The sequence below is a fragment of the Strigops habroptila genome, chromosome 4, assembly GCF_004027225.2.
Source record: "Strigops habroptila isolate Jane chromosome 4, bStrHab1.2.pri, whole genome shotgun sequence".
In the NCBI taxonomy this organism is placed as follows: domain Eukaryota; kingdom Metazoa; phylum Chordata; class Aves; order Psittaciformes; family Psittacidae; genus Strigops; species Strigops habroptila.
This window is the reverse complement of record NC_046358.1, coordinates 70085425-70105311: the sequence shown is the minus strand read 5'-3', so window position 1 is coordinate 70105311 and position 19887 is coordinate 70085425. Positions and strand designations below refer to the sequence as shown.

At 43.2% G+C, this 19887-nt stretch overlaps 1 protein-coding gene across 4 annotated transcripts in view; it reads right to left on the bottom strand.

Annotated features, from left to right (window-relative positions):
* Positions 1-19887, bottom strand: part of CLUAP1 (clusterin associated protein 1) — a 69458-nt gene that overhangs the window by 8259 nt on the left and 41312 nt on the right. For all 4 annotated transcript variants that reach the window (XM_030482887.1, XM_030482886.1, XM_030482888.1 and 1 more), the window contains 2 exons: positions 17864-17936; positions 3177-3284 (listed from right to left, as the gene is read on the bottom strand). In XM_030482887.1, the coding sequence (XP_030338747.1) occupies positions 3177-3284; positions 17864-17936 (181 nt within the window). The remainder of the gene's footprint in view (positions 1-3176; positions 3285-17863; positions 17937-19887) is intronic.

Sequence of the window (19887 nt, the reverse complement as noted above, 5' to 3'; positions counted from 1 at the left end):
CCATCAAGGAGGAGACTTGCCTGTAATTGTGGTGCTGTCATAACAAAGCAGGTTGTGGCTTCACAAACCCAGTAAGATAGCATCTGTCAGTTTGGTGACTATCCTCCCAGGCATTTATTCTCACCCCCATGCCTGCCTCCTCCATGTACAGAAACCTTCCTGGCTTCCTAAACCTCGGTTTGCTGTACTGTTGAACCAGAAGCATTGAACTCCATGGAGATACCATCTCCACAGCACCTTACAAGCCTCCTCCTTAACCTGCTGCTACCTATTCCTCTTTGTACATGGAGAATAAGGGTTCGATTTTCTCTCTGTACCACAGGAGCCGGCAGCCTGTTGTGTGTCTCACAGTTAACACTCTTTTCTGCTCCATGGGAGAATAAATCCTATACTTTCAAGTCTTTTAATTGGCTAAAAGAATAAAACTAGAAGCAATAGTTAAAGCTGCATTTACTTTGAATTTTACTGGATCCAGACAAACCTGATTAAAGGACTCTTGAGGGTGAAAGTGTGTTGATTTTTTCTCAATTATACCAAATGGTCTAATAAGAGAGATTATCTCTCCCTGTGAATCTTGCCTCTATAATGTCAAAACACACTGGAATACCTGCTCACTTATTACAGACAGGGGGAGGAAGACTTACCTTACAATACTAATAACCTGGAAATTAGAGATGTAAAACTAAATCACAATAACTGCAGGAACAGACCACAGTGGACCATTTCTCCACAGACTGAGAGCAAACATGGCTCACAAGCACATCACCATGTAAGAACACACAAAGCTCCAAAAGAAAGTGGTTGAAATATTGTGAATTAAGTCAAGGAAAAAAACATCAATTAATACAAATAATATTCTTGTTATGCTGCCTTAATAATTAAGTATATTCTGAATGCAGGCTACCTGTGCTGAAGAACATGCACCGATTCTCAGTGTGTTCAAAGATAAATAGCCAGGGAATGCTCAGGCCTGATTTTCTAAAGAATCTGACACATCTAACATTAATCTTGGGTCTTGACATGTCTCCAGCACTTCAGTTGGTGAGAGTCATGCAGTCAAACGCATAACCTCACCATCAGTGAGGGACCTGGACCAGAAAAGTCCACTTACGCAGGTGGAGAGGAGCAGATTTGAGCCTGTTCTCCAGACTAGAACTGCTTGTCACGTAGTGTGCACTCTGCATCAGGCTGGAGCTCCTCAAGGAGAGCTTTGGACTGACTGGTGTGTCTTGACCCAGCCCAAGCTTTTGTTCCTATGTTTTGGACAGAGAAGAATGGGCAGGACTGAGCAAGCTCACTCTAGCACCAGCAGCAGAGATATCCCAAAGCTGAGTTTTCCTAAACAGTAAGTGCTGGCATTTTGAACCAAAGCCAGTGGTACAGACAGACAGCCCACTGTTAACCTCACCGTGTAGCTACAGCTAGAGCTACTGAGCAGATGCCCAAGGTGATGATGAGTAACCTCAGCAAAGCAGAAAAGTGAGCCAACAAACCTCTTAAGAGTCCAATGATGTTTGTATCCATCTCTGCCAGCAGAGATTGCACTAGAGCATAGTCAGACTGCAGTCTGTGATTTAGAATGGGGGAACAAAATCTTACTCCTTCCACAGGACCTGTCAGAAAGGCATCCCAGGAGCCAGTTAACACTCCTGGAGCTGCTTCAGTAGTTCACCACAGGTGAGAAACAGAAAGAGGACAGAGAGCTACGGGAGGCTTTCAACTGACAGAGAGATAAGGGGAGTAAAGATTGGGATGGCGACTGTGTAGTAGCAAACAGCATGCTCAGAGTATGAAAAAGTCAGGGGATAATTAATTCTGGATAAAAATCCAGAAGTAGTTTACTAAACACTAGGAAGAGACCTAACAAAAGCATAGAAAGCAAACTAAACAGCACAGTAGAGGAAACACCTCAGGGATTTGAACTGCTTGCTTTACGCCTGACAAGCTAATGCTGAGTCTCCACTAAGTGTAATTAATGATAACAAAACTCTTCCTAGAAAAAATTTTACTAGCAGCAAAATATATAACTTTTGTTACAAAACTCTTCACTCCTAAAAGTGGTATTAAGAGCTGACTGCAGCCAGAACCCACATCACGAGGTTATGATGCCTTCTGAGATAAGCATCGCAGCTACACAGTCACTTCCAAAGCTCTGAAAACTGTGTACAAACCTTTCCCTGAGAAATGGCAATGTAAAAATCCCTAATGAATAGTAGTGCTTCTAGCACTTCTTGAGAATTTTCAAGTTTTATGAATAACAGAAAAACTGCGGATAAAAAATGTTTGAATTATATTGACTTGAGAATTTTGGCTCCTTGCTCTGGTCTCACTCAGAGAGAGGAGAGCAGAATTCAGCTCAGAAAACACACATATTGGCAGTATTGTTCCATATCCAAGTAACAGGTTCCAGTAGAAGGAGTAGCACATGAAACTACCCACCCAGGCACTCCATCCAGATCCCAGAGAGGCTTCTGCGGACGGTCAGAATCACTCACCGCTAACGAGACCGCCCAGGAGAACTAACTTGATTACCTGGGTTCGTTTTGCTTGATTATAGATTGAGCAGAGCATTTATTTTTCCACTAAGTGAAACACAGACCCTCAGAGGGTCATTTCTGAGTTGCTTATGACCAGGACTCTAGTGGAATCAGCAGCCAGAAGTGGCAGTTCCACTCCACATGAACAGATGTCCTTCCCTGAAAAGAATAACTCAGGCTATTCCTTTGACCCATGGGTTATAGGAATAACTCAGGTTATTCCTATATAACTCAGGTTATTCCTATATGACCTGCGACTGTGTCACTGCAGATGGCTTTATGGACTTACTAAAGGTAAGTAGACTACTAGAATGAGTGTCAACAGCGAAAGGGAAATAAATGCTTTGCAAAGAGAAATGGTATTACTTTTCTAAGGCTTTGTATGAAGCTACTTCAAGAATCTCTAAGGCAATACCAAGGAAGGATTTTCCTCACGTCGTACTTTTTTCAGTAAACAATCTTTAATTTGCTCCCCTGAAAGCACTATGTTTTCTCCACAAGACACTGTGCTCTTACAGCTCGTGATAATTGAGCAGTGCCAAACCCTTCAATGATACAGGCCCTCATTTCATTTAAGGTTACTCAGATAATTCCAGTGTATCCTTCTGAATAAAGGCAACTAAGGGAAGGTTCAGATACCTTGCAGCAGTGTTCCCGTGGAGGTGTGCTGTTTTCTGGTCTGCCTGTCTTGCATTTCACTGTCGGATCCTTCATCCTCTCGAATCTCTACGTCGGAGTCATCATTAGCTGGTTAAAACAAAAACAGTTGATAAGTATCACTCAAACCAACAAAACAGTCTCTACTCTGTTTCAAGGTTAATGAAAAATGCAGTCACAGGCGGAGCATTGGTTCTGCTGATGAGGACAGGGAAACAGCCAACGTCCACATCCTGAGGAAGGCTTACTTCTTCACAGAAGTGCCAAAGAAGCATAGGTTATAAACATTGTCTTGGGACATTCTTTGGACTGTACCATTACACTATTCTAAATACATTCTCTGGGTATGAAGTGTACGTACAGTCAGAAGGTGCTATTTCAGCAACTGATTTAAAGATAAAAACCTTTTAAAGGTGTTTCGAAAGTGTGGGCTTATTAATACATCTCCTAGTCTTTTACCCTGACATAAGCAATATCAAAACCTCTTAGACCCTTCACTTTCCATTTAATCATAGTTTAGAAAAGCACAGTAAGACATCCCCACATAAAAGCAGTTACAGCCAAATCCAAGAGAGACAGGAAAGCTTCACAAGCTCCATAAACTTCTTCAGGTATTTCCATAATCTGCCTTTGTTTTCTTCTTCCTATCCAAACTACAGCCCCTCTCCACCAGCTGAACAGAGCTGATGCTGTGTGGTGCTTGTGGAACTAGTGCTATGGCAAACCCACCAGCATCCCATGCGAGTTCAGCCCCAACACAGCAACAATAGCTGCTAATTATTTAGAGAAAAGAGGCAATTCTTTGACAAGTACATTGAATTACACACGTCTAAGCTGAAAATGGAAATAATCGCTTTAATTATGATTAGTAATGAACTGACACAACTTTCCACTATTTAATTATCAGACAATATACAAATAATAGGCATTTTTCCATAATGTTTTTCATTGCAATATGAAGTTAATGACAAAATATAACAGCAAGGGATGTATTTGATACCCTGGTAAGATTACAAGGCTGCAGCAATGTTAGAATCATAGAATTGCAGACTGGTTTGAGTTGGAAGGGACCTTAAAACTCATCCAGTCCTAACCCCCTGCCATGGACAGGGAATTAGCTACAATTTCTATTTGTGTTGCACCTTCTTCTTTGGCAAGTGAAGGAATCACTTGCTGCCCTGTGACCTGAATACTGTTTCTGTTTACCTAGTGTTCAGGAAAGTGAGGTTTTGTTCAGCCCTTGCCCAGGCAAACTCCTTGTGAAGAGCGATGTTGGGCCTGGATAAAGGATTCAGGTTTGTGCTCTGTACGGTAAAGAACCAGACTATCTCATCTGCCATGGCTCTCACTGCTACTACTAGAAATCCCTCATTCCTATTTTGTGGCTTTTCTTTTTTTTCTTCGTTTTTTTACTCCTTTTCAGGCTGTCATTTTTCACGCAGCAACAGTGGCCAGAGCCAAGGATGCTGCAGAGAGCCCTTATGATCACTTTGCCAAACCATTTCCATTTCACCCCCATTAGCACTGTCTGCTTCTCACTGGGATCTCCCCAGAGCATGAGTTGCCAGCTGAGATGGGACTAATGGAGCCAGTGCTCTGCACTGACAACCCAAAGTGGCCAATGCAGCTACCACCACTTTGGGGACACGGCTTAGAGCAGGGAGGCAGTTCTGCTCTGGCTGGGGGCACAGCTTAAACATGGGGCTTGAATTTTCCATTTCACTTTTCTGGAAACCCTTTTTCCTTTTTTTAACCTTTTGTGTTAACAGACTCTCAGCTATAACATGTAAATACATTTTCCTTGGGACAAAGCAGTGGTAAGAAAACAAGAATACACAGGAATTAATCCTTCTGGTGTTCCCACACCTGTGGCTTAATGCTCTCCTGCACCATATGAAGTGTTCCAGCTCCCTGCACTCCAGCTACTTCTGACCCATTTCAGCTTGCAAAAAGGAAGCTCGTTTCATCATATAATTCCCCACAGTATCTTTCTGCTGGAAAGTGGGTCTTGCAGGAAAATCCCACAGTAAGTAAATGCCTTGCAATAGAAGTGATACCTACTACGGAGAGAGAATCAGTGGCTGGAGGGCCCCAAGCTGCTGCTTTATGAAAGGAATTAGTGTAAACACAGCTTTTTTTTAATCCCTCACCTTGCCCTTTTCTTTTTTCCCTCAGGTTCTCTGCTATTCTTAATTCCCATCTTTCTCACACTGTGTCTTTTATCCCTCTTCCCTGCTAGCTCAGATGTTGTAACTCTTGCATGTAAGTGATGGAGCTGCAGTTTTCTGCTGTTCAGCCCATGTGTGAATGCCTCAGAATACCCCTGGCAAGCCCCAGAGAAACATGCTTGTTTTGTGCCCCAGCTCTACTTTTTGTCTTCCAAAGCATGCTCGACAAGTCAAGTCAGTAGTAACTGTATGTCTAGCTTCTACTTTCACCTTTATAAAGCCTGGATTACCCTTCAGAACAACTAAAGAGAAGATTCATCAGGTGAATTATCAACACAGAAGCCCAGTGCATTACTTTTCCTACTGACGTGTCACTTGTGAGCAAATCTTGTTACAGATCTATAGCGAGAGTTTGGATTTTCTTTGAATAGTCTAGCTGGAATTTGGATGGACACATCCCAGCATGAAGCATCACTAATGAACACATATGGGAGCATCCGAAAGTGGTAATGCAAGTGCAAATTCAGCAACTGTAAAATTTCTGCCTCCAAGCCTCCTGCCCACCACTTGGAAAGTCACCGAGCACCTTTTTCACTTACAAAGAAATAAATGTATTGCTCTACCCCAGCTCAATGGCTGCTATCACCAAGCCCAGCTCTGTCTGATCTACAATCTGAGTTATCAGCTGAGCAGAATCATGCTGAGCCAAAATCCCAATGACACAGAAACAGAGCATATTGCTGAAAATGGATTTAAATACACAAGATGAAGACAAGATAAGTACAGGGTTCTTAGCAGGATTAAACAGCAGACTAGTCCAATGCTGTGTGTGACCTGTCCTAGCTAGAGCACTATAGGGTTCCACTATCCTATGCCCCTCATTGTACATGCCCACTGCATTCAGTTTGCAACTAAATATTCTTGGTATTCATGAAAAGGTGACAATTCAGAAAGTTTCATTGAACAACATCTAGAAAGAAACCATTTGCTAGAAGAAGTCATAGCCACGTCTGTTTAACAGAAATTATAATGCATCAGTTGCAGGGAGACAAGGAACATCATTCTTTATGGAGAAAAAGCTGATTTTTTAGTATCAGCATAAAGCAATGAAGATAATAAAGCATACTACTACAAATTCCCATGTCCTAGTACATGAAGTACAGAACACATTCTACAAGAGCTGGCTTATGAGATTTGCATGGGTTTATGTGAAGATTACTTGACTTTGCACAACAAACTGGTACTCAGCAATCCATGTGCCCAAATTTAGGTCAATGCTGGCAGCTTAAGGCTGGTCTTTTAACAAGCTCCTATATTTTTATTACAAAAAGGTCATCAACAGAACAACTCTACGAACTGTGTTTGGCCCATTTCCCCACTGCTGTGGTTTACTCTACTGCACAGAGAATTGTCCACAATATCAGACTACCTGAGAGAGAACATACCAGGATATTAAACTCTGCTTGCCCTACATTGCAACACTGCCATTTCCTAAAGGTGGCCTTCAGTCAACTGAATTACCTTCATTTAAAGCAGTCCAGTTGTAACCAGGATGTACTTTTTGTGGCTGAAAACTGAAAACCACTGCTCTCAAGATGCGTTCTTTGTTCCAAAGTACACCTAGTGTTCCCAGAAAAAGCCAGAGCAGATACTTGGACTTATAATACTGTATCTAAATGATTTAATTTGGGGTAATTTGCAATGCTTGAAGGAAAACCTGCATTATCTAATAAGTTACCAGTGATTTTATTACAGATTTGTTAGTTTGCATAAATATTCAAGTGAACGTATCCAAGTGTAAAATAGGAAGGTACTGTGAGAAGATAATGAGCACAAAGGACATCCTTTATTGATATACTTTAGCATGTTCACTTTCCTAATAGAAATCCCTGCTCTGAAACATAGGCACTGTCTCCACAGCAATTACTGGAGTCAGCAGGATGTTGATTTTGGTGAAAAAACATCATGAAAACACAATCAAGTGGGCAAGTGACAACCACCTGGGCCAGGATAAAACCCATGTAATAAACTGCAGGAAATTTCAAAGCAGGGAAAAAAAGGATGGATTGAGATTTTAATGGGACTGAAGAGGGAAATGGAGAGGGAGGTGCTGATCTCTTCTCACTGGGATCCACTGATAGGACGTGTGGGAATGGTTCAGAGCTGCGCCAAGGGCGCTTTAGACTAGACGTTAGGAAGCATTTCTTTACCTAGAGGGTGGCCAAAACCTGGAACAGGCTTCCTAGAGAGGTGACCAATGCCCTATGCCCATCAGTGTTTCAGAGGCGTTTGGACAACACCCTTAATAACATGCTTTAACTTTTGGCCAGCCCTGAAGTGATCGAGCAGTTGGACTTGATGACCATTGTAGGTCTCTTCCAACTTCCAGTTCTTTTCTCCCTACTTCCTTCTTTTCCTAACAAACAGTACATGCTGAGGAAATACTGGATGACATTTCTTCCCAGCCTGGCACTAGCGGAAGGGATTGAATGGGTATCATGTCCCATCACAGGCACTGGCTCTGTCACTTTGTGGGAAGGAGGCCTGTGCCTTCTGATGGGGGTGAGAGATGCCGATTGTCTCTGGATGATTTGAGCACCTGAACAGATTTGCAAAAAATACATGTGAACTGGTTTTTGAAACTCTTCTGTGTTCATCCAGTTTATTTGGGTTTCCACAGGACAGCAAAAGACCACATCTCTGACATCAGTGAGGCTCAAAGAGCAAGCCCTCAGCCTGAAGCAGGGTGTGCTCCTGAATGAAATGGCTGCAAATCTTGTTTATGATGTGGGCAATACCTGCTTACTTCCTTGTGATTTCCCCCCACTCCCAATGCCATCCCTCCCCCAAATACTGGTTTGTAAAAATGCCTGAGTTGTTTCTTTTGGAGAAAGAGAACAAAACACAAGAGCCTGAGAACAACAGCACTCCGTCAGGAGTCCATCTGGCCCAATACTCTCTCTCCAGTGGCACCCCATACATGTCTAAAGGAGAGTGTATGAGGAGTGCAGGTCTACTTGTGTCAGGGTCCACAGGGTGTTCATAGGCCTCAGTGCCTGGGACCGGCCTCCCTTGGGATAGCTCCTCAGACCTACGTCAGAGCTTGTCATGCAGAACTATATGCATGACATATCATAGCTGTTCTGTTTTGTTCCGTTCCATTCCATTCTCTTCTGTTCTATTCCATTCCATTCCCTGCACTCACAATGAGTTGTATAATGATGAGACTATTATTTACATGAACTGCCAAGGGGTTTTCAGCACCAAAAACACTCACAGACACAAATCAGAAAGGTTACAGGTGGAAAGAGGATTTTATTTATTTATAAAGTTATTTTACCTTATTTTATTTTAATTTAGTTTAGTTTAGCTTAGTTTAGTTTAGTTAATTTTAGCCTAGTTTAGTTTAGATTATATTTTCTTTTTCTAAATCTGTCAGAGCTGATGCTCACAAGCATTAACATGATGAACATGTGTAGCCAGCAGCAGGCTGGTGCATCCTTCAGTTTAGCTTGAAAAAACATCCCTTGCAGCCTGACAAAGGAAAGCCAGGGCAGGAGCGGTGCCGTGGTGGTGCAAGAGCAGTGCAAGAACCCAGCCAGAATGGGCCGGGGAAGACCTGACAACTGGGGGTGCTCAGTGCTACAGAGGACAGCAGCAAGTCCCGGGGCCACACTGGGGCCACCCTGGGAATCCAGAAGGCTGCCTCCCCCCGGATGCGGGGCACGAGGGCCAGCTGCATGGAGCACGAGCAGCTGCCTTTCGGCCACAATAGCCCAAAGGAGCCCCATGAAGGGGCTGTGCTCAGCTGCGGAGGAAGGCAAAAAACCCTGGGGACACTTGCTCGTCCACCCTGGGGGAAAAAAAGCCCTTCCCCCCCCAGCTGCAGGACACGAGGGGCCACCTTCGTGGTGCATGAGCACGAGGCGATAACCAAGCCAGAATGGACCAAGGAGCCCTGACAAGTGGTCATGCTCAGTGCTCAGAGGAAGGCAAAAAACCCCCGGGGACCAGTGCCAATCTGCCCCGGGGGAAAATTCCTTCCTGACCCCAGCACTGGCGATCGGCTACTCCCTGAGCATGTGAGCAAGACCTGCTCCTGGTCCTCCGGCTGGTTATGGCTCTTGGGGGACACTGGCACTGCCTTTTCTGCCTCCACCTGGAGCCATCTCAGGGGCTTCCAAGAATAGCAAAATGCCGCTGGCCTGATCCACCCTGGGGGCAAGAATCCTTCCTGTCCCGGGCAGTGGGAGCTCCAAAGCATGGGGGGAGGGCGCTGGGCCATCTGTGGATCCTATTTCTTATGGCTGCTGCCACTATCTCTCCAGAAGATGAGGACGGCGATCTCCTCGAAGACTGAAAAGGATTTCCATCTATCTGATGAGCTCTGAGTGTGGCCCCTCCAGGAGCTGGAATTGCAGCAGAGAACCTCCAGCATCTTCGGGCTGTCTTCTCCCCTCAGCCCCTCCAAGTAAATCCACCAGTGCCTCAAGGAATTCCTCTTGGGTGCCTTCAGGCTGCCAGCTCTGTCCTGGTGGCAAAGCCGAGCACTCTGGCAGTGGGACATGGGAGGATGCTGCCTTATACTGCCCCACAGCATTATGATGCTGCATGGCTGAGTGGCAGCACTATGACATGGGGATGATGGGGCCCCCGCAGCCCTGCCCAGCGCAGCCCTGCTGCTGCCCCTTTGTCCAGCATCCCTTGGAGAAAGGCCTTTGGGGTGCTGGCCCCGAGGCAGTGCCTGTGCCCAGGAGGCCGAGGGGGATGTCCCTGCCCATGGCGGCCACACACTGGGCACCGCTGCGGGGTGTCCCTGTAGATTAATCTGTATGTTCAGACTCTATCAATAAAGGCTTTTATACCACGTACAGTCATTCAACTGTGGTGTTCCCAGAGGTGAAAGCAAGGGGTTTTGGTTCCCTCTGCATGAACTTTGCAGAAACATAGAGAGCATACAGGATTTCCTTACCATTCCTTATCAAAACAGCAGGTGGCATTTGCATTGCGCTGCTTATGGTGAGTCGTCTTCTTGGAAAGCAGAATTTAAGAAATCTCTTCTGCGTTTCTTACACAGGGTGTTTAGATATTTGCTTGTGTTTATTAACATTCGTGTGTCTAGTTTGGGGGTTTACTCCACACAGGGACTGTGAGAATGAAGACCTTAGGCTCACTGTAGGAGAGGATCAAATTCGAGACCATCTTAAGAACCTGAATGTCCACAAGTCCATAGGACCTGATGAAATCCATTCACGGGTCCTGAAGGAGCTGGCGAATGAAGTTGCTAAGCCACTGTTCACCGTAATTTAAAAATCATGGCAGCCAGGTGAAGTTCCTGATGACTGGAAGAAGGGTAATATAACCCCCATTTTCAAGAAGGGGAAAATGGAAGACCCGGGGAACTACAGACCAGTCAGCCTCACCTCTGTGCCTGGCAAAATCTTGGAGCAGATTCTCCTGGAAAGCATGCTAAGGCACATGAAAAACAACAAGGTGGTTGGTCTTCCAGTATCTGAAGGGGGCCTACAAGGATGCTGGAGAGGGACTCTTCATTAGGGACTGTAGTGATAGGACAAGGGGTAACTGGTTCAAACTTAAACAGGGGAAGTTCAGGTTAGATATAAGGAAGAAGTTCTTTACTGTGAGGGTGGTGAGGCACTGGAGTGGGCTGCCCAAGGAAGTTGTGAGTGCCCCATCCCTGGCAGTGTTCAAGGCCAGGCTGGATGGGGTCTTGGGTGACATGGTTTAGTGCGAGGTGTCCCTGCCCATGGCAGGGGGGTTGGAACTAGATAATCTTAAGGTCCTTTCCAACCCAAACCATTCTATGATTCTATTAATTGTTGTTTCTGTGCAAGGCAGCACTGACAGTAATATTTACACTTAAATTATGGTAATGAGTTTATATGATGCAGTTGAGGTGAATGTGCCTGTGGGATTTAAAACTTTCTGAGCTTCCTAATGGCCTTAACGTAGAACTCAAGCATTGTACAAATTAAAAAAAATTGCAGTTAATGGTGTGTCTGAGAAATAAACCAGACATGTATATTTTACAGTCATATCATCCAAAGAGAATGAGTTGCTTTTCCAATGCAGAGTGCAATGTAAAAGGAAAAATAAATATTTAGAGCATATTTGGATGTAATCATATGCACGGGAAGTCATATATTCACAGTTCAGCTGTGTTTGTTTCAACTTGCAAGGCTCCAGAGCTCCTATCTGACGTATTGGCGTCAGTTGTATGTCAAAATGCATGGCAGCTGTATACATTCAAGTGTGCTGCGTCTGTAGCAGAGAAGATCTTGCATGGGAGATGAACGTGGAGGGTCTGAGGGCTGCACTTCCTGTTGGGACAAGGAGAAACGAGGCATTGTGGCCAAGCCTGGGGTTTCATGGAGTTTCATCACGTTTGATGTTTGCGCAGTTCTCCAGCTGCTGACATCCAGTCTCTATGAGGGCATTCCAGACTTTGTTTAAAAAATAATCCAGCCTTTGTAGTTCCGCAGAAAATGGAAAACATGAATCTTAATTGAATCCTCACATTATTTTTAATTTCCAGTTTATAAATTGGTCTCAGATTGGCTATGTTTAGATACAGTGTGGGAGTTAGTTACACATGCCTAAGTTTTGATTGCTAAGGTTTGGTGATAGTGGTAAGGTCTTTGTTTTGCCCACCCTCTCTCCCTACACACGTGGCCAGCAGGTCAAGGGAGGTGATTCTGCCCCTCTACTCTGCCCTTGTGAAACTCACCTGGAGTACTGCGTCCAGCTCTGGAGTCCTCAGTACAGGACCTGTTGGAGAAGGTCCAGAGGAGGGCCACAAAAATGATCAGAGGGATGGAGCACCTCTCCTATGAGGGAAGGCTGAGAGAGTTGGGGTTGTTCAGCCTGGAGAAGACAAGACTGTTGCGCTAGGATGAGGGGTAATGGATTTAAACTAAAAGAGAGGAGATTCAGGCTGGGTGTGAGGAAGAAATGTTTTACAATGAGAGTGGTAAAATGCCAGAATAGGTTTTCCAAAGAGGTGGTGGATGCACCATCCTTGGAGGCATTCAAGGCCAGGTGAGATGTGGTTCTGGACAACCTGGTCTCATTGAAGATGTCCTTGCTCATTGCAGGGGGTTGGACTAGACGATCTTTGAAGGTCCCTTCCAACCCAAACTATCCTATGATCCTATCCTATAAATCCATACTCTTGTCTTACCAAACACATGAGCATCACACTGTATCAGCATGAACACTTCTGTATTCACAGCTCTGCAATTTGCACAGAAAGAAATGCTTCGATACATAAATTCAGTAGGGAACATCCTTTGTCCTTAGCACAGAACTGAGATCCTTCATCTAATCTCCAAGAAAAATTCATCCCGGTGCTGAGAGCCGCTAATCAAGATCCAGACACTTGTGGTTCCACTGACTTCAGCAGAAAGCTTGGATGTTCAGACCTGCCTGTATTAATACTGGGCCTCAAACCAGTTGTTGGTTCACAAACCAACAGCCCCCAGACACCAGGTCCAAGTGCACTGTCTTACCTTGCTTGGTCACCTTAAAAGGGTCTGTTGCTACAGTACCCAGTAAGGATGATTAACTGCTGTTCAGGGAAGCAATAGGTCTCTGTCACTCGAAATAATTAAAAGTAGCTCTGGCTGACAAGTTCCATTTAAACTGGGATTCGGAATCCTGGCACAGGAGTAAGTAGCTACATTAATTTTTAGCCCACTTTATAGAGAGGTCATATTCAGTGACCAGAACTATTTCTAATGACCTTAAAAGCCAAGAACCCATCAAAATATTATTAAATTAGAACATTAATTTGTAATTATTTAACAAGCAAAATGCAAGACTATTAGGGTCTGTGCCAAGTGTCTGTTACAGAAGATGAATGGTCTGAGCATCCTGCTGGTGACAGTGCTGAGCATCATCCAGGCATCTAGCCACTGTGGGAATTACCCAGCAACTCACTGTTACGCTTCAAATGCTGCAGTTGTTGCAATGGAGCTTTTTGTTTCTCTGCTGTCAGATTTTAAAGCATCAATTCTGGAGTAGAAAGGGTACAAGAGATTCAGTGCACCACCAAACTGCAACAGCCTCGTACAATTTGTTATCCAAAGCACAACATCTATTTGCTCTGTTTAATGGAGCAACAGAGCAAACGTTTTTTGCTCATTTTGCACATTTTGCTTGGCCATCAGAAAAGCAAGAGTTAGCTCAGCAAGTATAGCTGGCCAAGGAAACACTCTGGCTGTGTATGGAGCAGAACTGAAGCTCTCCAGGAGCATCAGTTAACCCTGTTGCTATTGCTGAACACTACAGAAGCAGTGCAAATACTGCTATAGAAGTACTGCTAATTCCAAAATGCTGTGTTACACGAATGTTTATTCATTCTACAGACCAAGCAAGAGCACGGAGGGACTGAAGCGGCACAGGCAATTAAGAAAAAAGCAGTTTTACAGCAAATACTTTTGCAACCTGAAATTAAATCCTGGGTAGAGCACTGCCCAAAGGAAACACAGGAAATATTTTTGAAGACTTCAAAGGGTTTATTTTTATACTTCCAAAGCAAAACCATTTCACTTTTTAAAAAAACTATAGTTTATATAGTCTGCTTTTAAATTGACAAAAAAAAAAACACCTTCAAAAGAACAAACGTGAGAAAACGCACATGAAATAGCGTAAGCAGGTGAGAATGAAAGTAAATGTAATAAGCTGATTAGTCTGAAAAATATGTACTACAGGCTAGAAATAGTTGTTACTTTTTGCTCCATAAACACGTTTTTTCAACCTTGGGTGAACCTGAAAAAACAGTTTGAATTTCTGCTGTGGCCAGTGACCTTCCAAGCCCTCTCCTCTCACACCAAACCAGAGCACCTCCTCACGTATCTACACCTAACAGTTCTGTCAACAGCCTTCACAGAGCTCATCTGAGCAGCATCTAATAGAATGTTTGAAGAGTCCCTGTGCCATTAACCCCAAGGAAACCAAGCCCTGAGCTTCAGTCAATGGGCATTTGTTGCTTTGCACCAGCCTTGGATGCAACACAAGGGCAGCACTCTGCATGAAAAACACCACATCGCGTGCCGGTTTCTCTAAGAGCATCTTATGTGAAATAAAGATAAAAATATAAGCAATCTACTTACTGCTCATCACAAAAGACATTTCTGAATTGCTGCAAATACTTCATTGTGTATATTTTCATCCTGCAAATAATACTCAAAGCCTGATGTGTATTAGAGTTTATAGGTAATTTAAGAACAGTTTTTCACATAACTTGTGTTAGCTTTTTTATTGTGCAGTGGTTTTTTGGAGATGCTCTGTCTGAAATAAAAGATGATTTCAATGTATGCTAGCAAAATAAAAAAAGAACCAGGCTGTTCCTGAATGATACTAAACATTCTTGCAAATTTTATGCGAGTATCATGACATATCCATGGACTTTCTATATTCTTAACACAGACCTGCACAGTTCAACCTCCACGTCACAGCTCTTCTTTACAAGAAACATGATATAGGTTTCTCTGGTGTTAGTTCAGCCTGAAACTCAACTAAGAGCCGTCCAGAATTCCTGCAACTTCTGCTGCAGAGAAAGGAACTGTTAATTTGCAGCCCTTCTTACGAAATTAGCAGGAGATAAGGTCAAAGGATCCAGACAACAAGAGAACTGCATCGATTATGAAGGTACGCAAAGGTAAGAGTGCAAACAAGGGCTGAATAGATGCTGACTTTTATCAGTTAATGGTAACAAATTCATCACCAGATTCCAGCCTATGCTGTTAGAAGAGCCTCATTAAGTGTTTTGCAGCTCTTGGGGTGGGTGGGGAGGGGGCAAAGCGTAATGAGAGTTAAAGAACTACCCCTTTTCCTTGAGGAGGCACTGGCCCTGTGCTACCCCTCTGCACAGAAGAGCAATGACTGTTCAAACGAAGCTCACTCCACCACCCTGGACCTTCAAGATTCAGCCAGAGAGGCTTAGGATACTGGGAGACCTCATGCCAGCCTGCCCACCTTCCACCCACAGGAGCTGCACAGGGAAGAAACTAATCCCCTCATCTCAGAACCTGTTGCATTAGCAAGACCAAGTCAGAGCAGGGTCTACCTTACCACTCCAGCAAGCAAACACAACGTGTTCATTGGGCTAAAGGCCCAGACAATGTCCTAAATTTTCTGCCAAATTGAAGATGGCAGAAAACTCAGGATAAAAACACTTTGCTTTGTGTGAGGGGCATGGCTTCAAAATGCAAGTGGAATGCTTTCTATCTCTAGTATGAATTTCACTATTAACCTGTGGGGGGAGGCTTTGGGCAGGCAAAGCTGTTCAGCGGTGCTGCATCGATTCTGTGCTGATTCTTTGCTTCCTTTTGTGCAAAATATGTATTTTTCTTGTGACTAAGATCCTGGGATTAATGTAAATGTATCCCTAATGGAGCATTATGCCATTTAAGACACCAAACCTCTGCATTCTCTCATTGAAAATATCTCGGTTTTGAATTGTATAAAGTGTATCATTTAACTAATAATGAGAGGAAGAGAGTGGGGCTTGGTCTAAGGGGAAAGCACAGCCCAGTACCTGGTCATTTTATGTTAGCAAACCATGGTCTCAGAGAGCTTTGCAACATTCAATAATTTCATCTTACAGTGTGCAGTAAGGAAGCATTTATTGTCTCAGTCACACCTCTGCAACTCTGCGGACTTACACATGTGCAGATAAAGGCAGACTGGAACTGACAAAGATAACTCGGTTTTCCAGGGTTATGGGACACTCAAATGAGTTGCCACTGAAAATCAGGATCTGGTGCTCTTATCACTATAATACACACTAATTATGACAATTAAGTACTTGAATAAAGATGTATTATGGTAATATTTTTAGGTGATGAAAAGTCATGACCATGTGTTCTTAGATGGCACTTAAAACACTCATTATAAAGGTTCATATTATTTCAGAGATGCAAAATGACAGGATAGTTTTTCAAGTGAAAATCCACAGAGAAGGAAAAACCAGATGAGCAAATTTTCACATCATACTTTATACTGATAGTCTGCTCTCAAAATTATTTACCCTGGAAACTGTTAGATAACAGGACCTAGACTTTTTCACTCAAACAATTCCACATCCTTGTAATTTATATTACAAATCCTATGTTTCAGCTTAAACTTCTTCACTTTTTTCAATAAGAAGATGAGATCAAAGATGGGTGGCATCTTTCATGAGCTTACTCTGAAAATCTCTGCCAGCAAACAAATTGTGAAGCACAACTTTTATGTCTTTACTCAGCTTCAGCTTTCATGAACTCTCTCTCTGATCCTAAGAATTAACTTCCCTTCCATTTTCTTCCGCCACCACATAAAAATGCACATATTGCAATATTAAATTCCCTGGGGTAATTAATGAAGAAGTTCTTGCTGATGCTTGGCTAAAAGGAGCAAAACCTGGTTTGTTAGCTTTCCACAGGCTCTCAAGAGGCTATTATTCCATTCTGATCCTCTGCTAGAGTGCTACTTAATTAAGAGTAAGTATATAAAAAAAGAACAAAAACCCCCAAATTTAATTGCATTCACATTTTCAGGTACACTAAAATCAAGCAAACGCAAGCAGGCAAACATGGTCCCACTTTGAAGATTAGTGATACTGAAAGGGTTTCAAGCTGAGAGTTTTTCATCTGTGAAGGTTATGATCTGATAGACACATCACAAAGAATTTGTCCCCACACAGAACAAAACTTTATGCCATGCAATGTGGCAGGCTAACTGCTGAGGACAGAAACTGCACTGGTTCGCAGGGACACCAGCACATGTGTAACTCACCTACACGCAAGCGTTTTGCTGAGTAGAATTATTTAAACCTGATCACAAACCAACTTTTCATCAGCAATTGTAGTGATAGGACAAGGGGTAATGGGTTTAAACTTAACCAAGGGAAGTTCAGGTTAGATATAAGGAAGAAGTTCTTTACTGTGAGGGAAGTGAGGCACTGGAACAGGCTGCCCGAAGAAGAGGTAAATGCTCCAACCATGCCAGTGTTCAAAGCCAGGTTGGACAGATCCTTGGGTGACATCGTCTAGTGTGAGGTGTCCCTGCCCATGACAGGGGGATGGAACTAGATGATATCAAGGTCCTTTCCAACCCTAACCATCCTATCATTCTACGAATCCCATCGTGCTGGAGCAAGTGCTATGTCCACAGCGAGTCCATATAATCCCTGGTAGGAGTAAAATGAAGCCTAAAATCTGCTCGCTGCAATTGAAGAGTATGTTTAATGGATGACTGTTTCCATCTCTCAACACTGCAGGTAAAATTTACAAGGTGAAGAAGCATTTCACAGAGGTCAGCCTCTCTATCTCACTGTTGTCCTTTTAAAGTTATTACCATTCCACTTTTTCTAATGTAACCTCTGGACTCTGTCACCTATCCCATGTCCCCTCCGCTTCATGCTTGTAAGTGGATACTTACATATGAAGTAGCCAGTACTTAATTGCTAATATAAAGTGGTAAAGAAATATCACTTACTTGCACCCTTAAGCAGGAGCTGTTCCTCTTCCTTCAGCCTGTTCTGCATAAGACGGAGCATGTTTGCTGCTTCCTGCAAGAGGTAAAAACAACTGAATTAGAACAGCTGCCACGTTGCTCAGTCAAGTACCTAACTGGAGTCAGACAACAACAGTTCAGGGTACTCAAAGGTAAGAATGAGTATAGAACATTTCAGCATTGAATATATTTTAGGAAAACAGGGTCTTAAGTGAAAAATGGGAGCTCCTACTTACTTTGTCCATGAAGGTCAGAATATAAAGAGCATACCCAGGTAAAGAGCACACTGAAAATCAACCATATATTCCCACCAGCTGAAACCTCACTGAACACATTGAAAATGAGTTTATCTTCATCCCACAAAAAAATTATGCTGTTATGGATCAGAAATGGCTTGCTTTGGAAAGCAGGCTTTGGCAGTTGTTTTCAACCAACACTCCATGGAACACCAGAAGTGGTTTGTGAAATGGCTGCAGCTTCATAATACACAAACCAAACCAGAATAAACTCATGCATTTCCAAGCATGCAAACAAAATGGGAGCCAAAAGCCCAATCAATAGGCTGGAGAATTAGAGCCGTATACTACACTACAGTATTTGCAAAGGAGAACCATGACAGCAAGACTGCACAAGGTGGTTTGTTGAATTTCTGTTGTGAATATAGCAAATCGTTAGATAAAAATATGCTGAGAAACACTACTGTAATGACAGGATGATGAAGTTACATCATGTGCAGTTCAGAGCAAGTGGAAAAGGTGGGTAGAGCAGTGGCTGCCTTGCTGAGGAAGAGAAGCAATTCACAAGTCTCAGCCCACTCAAATGAAGGCCAATGACAATAAAAAAATGTCACAAAAAAGCCCACAAGGACTTATAAGATGTGTGACAGCCCGGAGGGGAAGAAGCAAGCTGGTGGCAGCGGGGCAGCAGCAGTTACAAAAGACATTCTCATTAGAGCATAATGGATTAGTAAGAAAACATAGATGGCTCTGTAGACAGTAACTGATGAGAGTAATTTTAATCTTCTGGGATGCATGCACTTGCAGATCATCATGTACCAGGTAGACTAAAGGAACTATGTTATTGCTGAACACTACAAAGCAATTGTAGGAGGTGTTTTGCTGAGCTCCTGAAGTTCTCCATCCAATTAAGACTAGAATCTAGCAAAGATACCAAGAGACTAAATTTTAGCAGCTAAGGTTCATGATTCCAATAGCAGCATCTGACAGAAAAAAATATTTTTAATGACATCTCATTTAAATTTGGCTAATGTTAATGGTGAATAGCAAATTAAACATGATAGAGTAGGTAAGATATGAATGCAATCAAATTCAGATAAAACCTACAATACTAAACAGGTGGCAGGAAACTGCTGGAAGGATTTAGCTACAAATTTTGCTAATTTTAGTCTTTTCAATTCCAGTCAGGCAGGACAAGTAGATGGAAAAGGTAATTAACTGTGGATTGAACTAAGGTTGTTCTGAGCCTTTGATTTTTCTGTGCAAAATATGCTTATAATTAAAAACACCAGTTGCTTTGACATGGGCAAATCTGCACATTTACAGTGCATGTGCAGAAAGGAAACTGATTTAGTTGGAATATCCATGGGACAGAGGGAAGAAAGAGTATCTGAAAATGGTTGAATGGTGGGCAACCTTCTTACAGTTTCAGGTGGAAACGCGAACTGTACCCATATGTACAGCAATAGCGCACTAGCTGAGAAAGGAAAATTTCCTTCCACCATCCTCTAAAGCAGAAACAGCAGCAGCAAACCACCAAGTCCCACCCAGCACACAAGGAAGTTGCTGGAAACAGAGGTATGAGGTCTGCTGGCACAACGCACCACAGCTTGGCATCAACATTTCTGTCTTGGGAGTTGAAATTTGTGCTGATAAAGCTTACAGAGAGGATGCTTACTGGTGGTAAGCGGAAGCGATACAACTCATCTGTACCTGGTGAGAAACTTAGTGCCTCTCTCAAGGCCACAGAGGGAATAAATTCTGATCCAA